We start from the raw sequence: 8,896 nt of genomic DNA on the forward strand, positions 1-8,896 counted from the left end.
TATATTCCTATGTAAAATTTCAAACCGCCATCACGGTCCCACCCTACCACTAGTGATTTTGCAAACTTGAATTTACACTACCCGAGGATGCCTCTACACAAGTTTAAGCTTTTCTGGCCAAATAGTCTTTAAAAAGAAGATTTTGAAAGATTTTCTCTATATATTCCTAAGTAAAATTTCATCCCCATTGTGGCCTCATACTACCCCTGGACTAATATTTAAACAAACTGGAATCTATATGATCTGGGGATGCCTCCACTCAAATTTGGGCTTTCCTGGCCTAATACTTTTGAGAAGAAGACTTTTAAAGATTTTTTCTATATATAAATATGTATCCACCATTGTGGCCCCGCCCTACCCCCAGGGACCATGATTTGAACAAACTTGAATCTACATTATCTGAGGATGGTTACACACAAATTTGAGATTTCTTGGCCAAATAGTTATAAAAAAGGAATTTTTTAAAAGATTTTCTCTATATACTCTTATGTAAAAATTGATCCCCCAATTGTGGCCCCACCCTACCCCCGGGGACTATGATTTGAAGAAACGTGAATCTACACTACCTGAGGATGCTTCCATTTTAATTTGAGCTTATCTGGCTTAATAGATTTTGAGAATAAGATTTTTAAAGATTTTCTCTATATATATTCCTATGTAAAACCTGATCCCCCAATTGTGCCCCCACCCTACCCCTGGGGATCATGATTTGAACAGACTTAAATCTACACTACCTGAGGATGCTTCCATTTTAATTTGAGCTTTTCTGGCCAAATGGTTTTTGATAAGAGGATTTTTAAAGATTTTCTCTATATACTCCTATTTAAAACATGATCCCCCTATTGTGGCCCCACCCTACCCCCGGGGACCATGATTTAAACAAACTTGAATCTACACTACCTGCGAATGCTTCCACTCAAAGTTGAGCTTTCCTTGCCTAGTAGTTTTTGAGAAGAAGATTTTTAAAGATTTTCTCTTTATATTCCTATGTAAAACTTGATCCCCCAATTGTGGCCCCACCCTACCCCCGGGGACCATGATTTGAACAATTTTGAATCTACACTTCCTGAGGATGCTTCCATTTAAATTTGAGCTTTTCTGGCCTGATAGTTTTTGAGAAGAAGATTTTTAAAGATTTTCTCTATATATTCCTATGTAAAACTTGATCCCCCTCTTGTGGCCCCTCCCTACCCCCGGGGACCATGATTTGAACAAACGTGAATCTACACTCCCTGAGGATGCCTCCACACAAGTTTAAGCTTTTCCGGCTGAATAGTTTTTGAGAAGAAGATTTTTGAAAAATACCAACAAATTTTTAATAATTCTCAATTATCTCCCCTTTAAAAAGGGCGTGGCACTTCATTTGAACAAACTTGAATCCCCTTCACCTAGTGGTGCTTTGTGCCAAATTTGGTTGAAATCTGTCCAGTGGTTCTTGAGAAGAAGATGAAAATGTGAAAAGTTAACAACGACAACGACGACAACGACAACGACGACAACGACAGACAACGGACAAATTGTGATCAGAAAAGCTCACTTGAGCCTTTGGCTCAGGTGAGCTAAAAAAAAAAAATTCATACTAAACATCAAAAAAAAAAAGTCCATACTTTAATATATATATACCACATCGTACCAGGAAGATGTCAGTCCGCTTACTCTGTCCGTCGATAATGGAGAAATAAAACACGTAAACACAAGAGTCAGGCTCGGGCTGTCTGTACAATATTACACTAAAACAAGGCCAGAGAAGTCCTCGTTACAATAAATATCTTCTCCATTACCGTGGACGCATTACACACCCTCCACGTATACAGTTTGTTTTTGTTTGTTAATTATCTCCCCCTTCTGTGTGATCTAGTCGGCACTGTTATTACTGTTTGCTGTTCTTTAGCGTGTTGGAGAGCCAGTCGAGCCCCTCGTATAATCCGTCTCCGCTGGTGGCGCAGGTAGCCTGGATGTACCACGATCGGTTCCTCAGACTGTGAAGTCCGAGCTTGTCTGTTACTTCGGCAGCGTTCATAGCGTTTGGCAGATCCTGTTGAAGTGACCCAGAAACATTTCAGTGATAGTTCATTAGAATAGTAAAAATTCATCCACAAACAAGTCAGAAAAGATGGGGCTTTATAAATAAATTTGAACTGGAGAGGTATATTGCCTATTTGGCCAGGCTTTTTAAAATTATTTTTAAAGGTTAGGAAATTTAAATTGGCTCATTCTAATATTAGTATTTGAAGGTGATGAACTGCCCCCTGCATTCTCTTTTTGGAAGCCCCAGAAGATTCATTGAAACCCAAAGTTACTTATGAAAAAAAATTTTTCACTTGCATACACCTAATCACTTCTATAAATATCTAACCTAGATGAAAAAAATGACATACTAGTTTAATTAACACTGCATTAAGACAAAGAAACTATAACAAATGCAAATCAACTGGCCATTAAACGTGTTACAATCTTCAACAGGTCTTACCATCAGGACTGAGCAGGAAAATACTAACCTGTTTGTTACAGAAAACTAAAAGTGCAGCGTCTCTAAGTTCATCCTCATTAAGCATTCTGGTCAGTTCCTCCCGGGCCTCTGTGATACGCTCCCTGTCATTACTATCTACCACAAAGATTAACCCTGAAACACAGACAATCAAGTTAACATCTAACATCACACAGTAGAAAAGTTCATATCCACAACAAAAAATAAATCTTAAACTCAGAAGTTCTGGCTGCTTTCCTATCAGTTATTCAACATTCAGTGTTTCCCATTGGATATTTAAGAAATTCAATTAACATTCTAATACAAGATTTGGCTTAACTAGATAATTTTGACATTGAGACTCACCTCTCTATAATACCTCACTTCCCTCAAACCAATCAGCCCCCCTCCCCCAATTTATAACAAAGGCAGTGAGCCTGGCTTTGTATATCTTTTGAGTGCAATAATACTACTGTAACTTAGTGTGTGCATAATTTTACTCCTGCGTAGAGTGTGTAAATATAATACTATCATTGCTGAGTGCAGAGATAAAAATTTAATACTTTGATTAGGTGTGTGTATTATAGAACCATCACAGAGTTTACCTCAAGTTCTGAGTGTGTTATTGTGATTTTACCTCAACTGATCCGAGTGTGTGTATTATTAAACTATCTCAGAGTTCTACCCTTCGAGTGTTCTGAGTGTGTGTATTATACAATAATTACTGACTTTAACCTTGAGTATTCCAAGTAAATCACCATCACTGAGTTTAACATTTGATTGTGCTGAGTTTGGGTAATATACATTCATCACCTAGTTTTACCTTGAGTGCGCTGAGTGTGTGTATTATAACCATCACTGAGTTTTACCTCGAGTGTGCTGAGTGTGTGAATTACTCAACCATCACTGAGTGTTACCTTAAGTGGAACGAGTGTGTGTATTATACAACCATCACTGAGTTTTACCTTGAGTGTTTGAGTATGTGAATCATACAAGCATCAATTACCTTGAGTGTTCTGGAAGTAATGTCTCCACAGTGGTCGGATCTTGTCCTGACCACCCACATCCCACACAGTGAAACTAATGTTCTTATATTCTACAGTCTCAACATTAAAACCTGCAAAGAAACAAAAAGGGTCAACTAAGTGTTCATACAAGGAAAGATTATCTGGCCCCACTGTCCATATCTTTCATCTTGTTTACAGCCAAAAATCTGAGGTGTTAACTCATAGTCAGAAGTTTTCCTTTCTTTCCTGGATTTGAGTTGAGAATTAAGCTAATTAATCTAATTTTTTTTTGTGACAGTGGGGATGGATAGTCAATTGAAATGCTCAGCATCATGATTCTCTTCTACCAAATTAATTCAGAAACACAACAGAGTAAAGTTTTCATTTTTTATTTTTTCACAGTTCAATATGAAACCAAACACATCATATAATTGTGTCTGCTTCCTTTGTTCTAGTGACATAATCATTATTGCAGTAAGCCTATTCATGAATATTATTTTCATTCAATAAGACAATTTGTAGAGCTCGAGAGGATTATTGTCAGAATTTCTTTGCTGACTTGGCTACAGACGATAGAGGGTCCTTACCTATCGTGGGTATAGTTGTGACGATTTCTCCTAATTTGAGTTTGTACAGGATAGTAGTTTTACCGGCAGCATCCAACCCCACCATCAATATTCTCATCTCCTTCTTGCCGATTAAACTCTTAAACAGCTGGCTAAATATGTTCCCCATGGTGGGCTGTTGTCAGAAGCAAGTAATTTAAGAAAACAAATCCTGTAGAAAAAAACAAAGATAAAAGTTTTTAGGTTGACAGTAAACTGAAATTTCTCTTGATTTATTTAAATGTTGAAAATAAATATACGCAGAGGGAAGAAATATGCTGCTTAGCTTTATTGAATATATAGCTGTTATAAAGAAATGATGAAAAAAAATTTAGGTTTTATTTTAATCAAGACATGATCTGTCACGAAAATTTGTGCTATTCGCCCATGTAACTGAATTCACTGGTAACATTCGATTTTCCACCAAGCTTTATCTTTAAATAGGTTTACCCACATCCTAGCATTTAGAGGGCTTATTTACTAGACAACAACCTCGAATCATGAAAAGGTAGTCTGCTGTCATATGACAATGAAACACCTATTAAATTGACCATATCAACATGTAATAGAAAGTTTATTGGTCCCCCCAACAGCAACTTATCATTTCCCTACTATAGGTACAGCCACGATGCTATCCGAAGGGGCAATATTAAACATACAAAACTTGCTATTGTCCTCAGAACCAGTAATTAGGAGTATACCAAGTTTAAGGTATGAGTAATTCATAATCGTGAATAGGGGAAATTTCCCTGTGTTGGTTATATGTCACGATTTGACCACAAGTTTTTCATACTATCAGATATACATGTCCTTTGTAACATGGTGTGTGACATAGATCTGACAACCCTCATTATTCTACTGTAGAACAATGGTCTGCAGATTATAGATGAAATTCAGAAAATCAAATTTGTTTTAACTACACCACGTAAAAATCTTACATCTATGATAAATATATATAAAAACTTTGTTTTAAACGACATCCTCTTCTTTTACTTCCGAGAGATTGCGGAATTGTCTAATAAAAATTGTCGCAATCTTGCATCGCAAATCGTATTCCCATGTTCAGCATTGATTTTCAATAAAATTAACGTATTTTATCTATTAACAAAATGACAGAAGCTTTAAACGTATATTAACAGCGATGGAAGCTCCCAATTTCTTTAAATTAAGTCTGTAGACCAAGAAACTCACCAGTAGGTCACACCGTCTATTGTCAATACTTGTCGAGTCCTAACCGGAAGTATAACGTTTTTCATTTAATTACCCCATATAAAACCATTTTTTCCAAAGTTTTTCAGCATTTATAACCTTCTACTCACCTCCTTTTCGTTCTCGCTTCTCTGAAGCCTTATACAGCGAGCGTATGCTTTAAAAATTATGAAATACTCGCTTGCCTGTTTATCGGGACGAGTCAAAATGGCGGACGTGGAACAGTAATCGTTGCACATGCCACGTCAATGACCCGCAATTGGGATAGAACTATTGAGAAAATATCTTATCCCCGGGGAGACTTCATTATTTTAAACTGCTCTCATGAGTTTGGTGTGTGTAAGAAGAAAAATAGATTAATCATATTAAAGAAAGAAAATGTTTTTATTTAATTTCCCTTTTGGATACCAAAAAGTACACTAATTTTGTTGGATTGAGAAAATCGAGGGACGTGTTCATAATTCGATTGGCGCCAAATTTGAAAATTACATTTTATAATATTGCCAATACAGATTTATATATAGGCTTTTTCTTTATGCCGAGTTTATCACATGTTACAGTTTCAATTTCTTTATGACATAGAAAATACACAAAACCTGTGAAATAAATGCAAATCAAAATCATTTAAAGGGGAATCTAAGATCTCTTTATTGACGGTCCTAATATGTTAATTATATCCGGAGGAATTGGTAACATGGAGAGGAGACTGACATATTGCGCTTTGTTTTTATTTGTTTGTTCCTGTTCCTGTTCTTTTTTTGTTTTTAATAACCCCACCAATTTTCACAATTTAATTAATACATCTATAGGTATTTTTCTAGCATTCTCATACACTTCTAATAACACCCTTTCACATTACATTTTTTTCAAGGCAAGAAAAAAACAAAACAAAACAAAACACAAAAAAAAAGAAGAAAAAATTAATAAATCAGTTGTTTACAATGTTTAAAATTATATCTGAATTACCTTTTTTTTCAATTTTCCCAGAGTTTGTTAAATTTCATCATCTTGCATGTCGATTTGATTGCTACTGTGTATATCTTTTAAGGCTTTTATTTGAGTAAAAGATGTTACAACAACCCAGCATTAAATGTCAGGTTTTTTGTCTTCTTTTGAAAAACTAAGAATGTACGTATATTGCTTGGAGTACATAACTATAAATTAACAAATTTGTTACAACCACTTAATGGCATTTCACCAAACAATATATAATTGACATTAAAGCCTCCTGTATTTGGAGGGTTTTTTTCCTGTAAATATGCATACTAAGATTATTCCATATATAGAGGTAGTATTTCTGAGTATATCATAAATACATGCCGAATTGTTTCCACATTTTCTTTACAAAAAACAAAACACACACATCATATGAAATAACACTAATTTTCTCTAAGTAATAATTTGTAGGAAGAATTTTATAAAGAGTTCATAGTGTAGCCATTGCATTGAAGTATCAGTAGTTGTCTTAAAACAAACTTTGAAATTTTTTCTGACAGAATTATTTATATCCAAGTGAAGTGATAGTTCAGTTTTCCATTGTTGAATTGCCTTGGGAGCAATATCTTTACTATCAATGAGTTCATACAAAACTTTGGAAATTTTTTCATTCAACAATTTAAATTTAAAGTAAAAATAAAATGAATGGTGAATAGTCTTTTCTCAAATCTATCAACTGACATGATTTTGAAAAACTTACATATAATTCTTCTTTCTTGCATTGTACAATCATCTGTCAAGCTTTATACATGTATTTTTTTCTTCAAAATCATCATCTTCGCTAGCCAAGGGTTTTCGGTCCACTTTGCTCCCCATAACAGGGTTTATGGGGAGCAAAGTGGACCGAAAACCCTTGGCTAGCGAAGATGCAAAATCATATGCATGTGATAAAAACGTTACCATCTTTATTCAAAAAGTCTCTTATTATTTTTGGACCATGTTCATACCATATTTTGACATATTTTGGTTTATTACCAACTTATATATTTATATTGTACAAAACTGGCATAAAAAGAACTTTTGCTTAGATAATATGTAATCCAAAGCTTGAAACATTCGTAATTGTAATTGAAATACATCTTTTCAGAAACCATTAAGTACTATGTTTTATAATACTATTCATATATTTGTCACCAAAATCAAGTTATCATAACCTCATTGCCAGGATTGCCAAAAAAAAAAAATAAAAACCAATGACACTGTCTAAGGGGTGGGGGGTTAGAGGCATATTTTCGGTAATTTAATTACGTGCATTTAAAATAGAATTTTCTAAAAGGTTGGGGTTGGGGTCCGAATTTTAACTCCCTTTCAGACCCTCTCTAGATCCGCACATGCTAAATTCATATACTAAATGTATATGTATTATAGTCCACTGTCTACCATTCTGAATATAATGTAATTAAATAAATCATTGGTAAGACATTCATGTAATTTTTTTTTCAGACTTGAATTTGTCAAATTTGTTATTCTGTTGATAAAAGTCACATCATAAGCTGTATTCCCTTTATTATTAATAGCTAATTTTTATTTGCACAGGATGCCATTCAGGGGCGTAGGTAAGGTTTGTTTAATGTGGAAGCAAGTTAAAGCAGGGGGTTTGGCGAGTTTTCAGCATTTCAGACACTTAATTTTGAGTATCCAAAAAAGGAGTGTCCTGCTTACTTCATCATCATCATCATAAAATTAACGATAAAGAAGAAAAAGTAGTGCCTGATTTATGATGCGTTTAATTTAATTTTTATCAAATAAGTCTTGTGCTTTCTCTCATACTGGTCTATAACATTCTTGTCTACAAAAATACTCGTATAATACAAAAAATAATCGTATATTTAAACTTTTAGATTTCGTTAATTCTCGATATTTATTCATAATCATTGTCAACCTGTTACTCAGGTTATGGAACTGTACCCAATAATAGAAAATATTAGAAAAGCAATTTATTTATTTTTTATTTATTGAAAAAAAAAACCGGCCAGTCGTCTTTGCTTTATCTTAGCAAATTTTGAGATAATAGCTGCTACATTGACTTCGGTATCATCGTAAATGTGTATAGATGCTTAAGACGACATTCTTTGTCCCGTCACTGTTGACCTGAGGTTTGTCTTTAAGCGACGCATGACGCTGAAACATCGTTCTGCGGTTGCTGAAGTTACGGGCATACATGCAAACATTTCCAAACATTTGAAAATGTTAGGATAAAACAAAGCGACAAGCGAAACAATAAAATCAAACTTTGTAATTGAACAAGCGTAAGACCTGGCCATTGCCCTGTTGTTCGACATCTTCTAATAAAAGAAGATACGACAACGTTGTATGCGGCGAAAAAAGGTACTCAAAGGTACTCTTATTTATATTAATTTGTTTTTGTTCAATATTTATAATATTTTAAATACTTAATTTTTTTTTATTTTGCCTTTTTTTTTTTTTTTTTTTTTTTTTTTTTTTACAAAACAATGTGGAAACACGTGCGTCCGTGCTTCAATGAAAGCTACGCCACTGCCATTCAGTCATACATGTATGAAAGGTGACTGAAAAGTGACTGAATGGCATATATATTTGTGCCATTCAGTCACCTTTCCAGACCATTCAGTTATCATTCAGTTGACTGAATG

The 8,896-nt window shown here is 34.4% G+C and overlaps 1 protein-coding gene across 1 annotated transcript; it reads right to left on the bottom strand.

The window, feature by feature from the left end:
• Positions 1 to 1,257: 1,257 nt before the first annotated feature.
• On the bottom strand, positions 1,258 to 5,539 carry LOC128163132 (ADP-ribosylation factor 2). Its single transcript, XM_052826642.1, has 5 exons — positions 5,399 to 5,539; positions 4,062 to 4,251; positions 3,474 to 3,584; positions 2,499 to 2,623; positions 1,258 to 2,035 (listed from the first exon to the last, which is right to left on the bottom strand). The coding sequence occupies exons 2-5, from the start codon at positions 4,207 to 4,209 to the stop codon at positions 1,871 to 1,873; spliced, it is 549 nt and encodes a 182-aa protein (XP_052682602.1). The 5' UTR covers positions 4,210 to 4,251; positions 5,399 to 5,539; the 3' UTR covers positions 1,258 to 1,870.
• Between the last annotated feature and the right edge of the window lie 3,357 nt (positions 5,540 to 8,896).

The sequence above is a fragment of the Crassostrea angulata genome, chromosome 9, assembly GCF_025612915.1.
Source record: "Crassostrea angulata isolate pt1a10 chromosome 9, ASM2561291v2, whole genome shotgun sequence".
Lineage (NCBI taxonomy): Eukaryota > Metazoa > Mollusca > Bivalvia > Ostreida > Ostreidae > Magallana > Magallana angulata.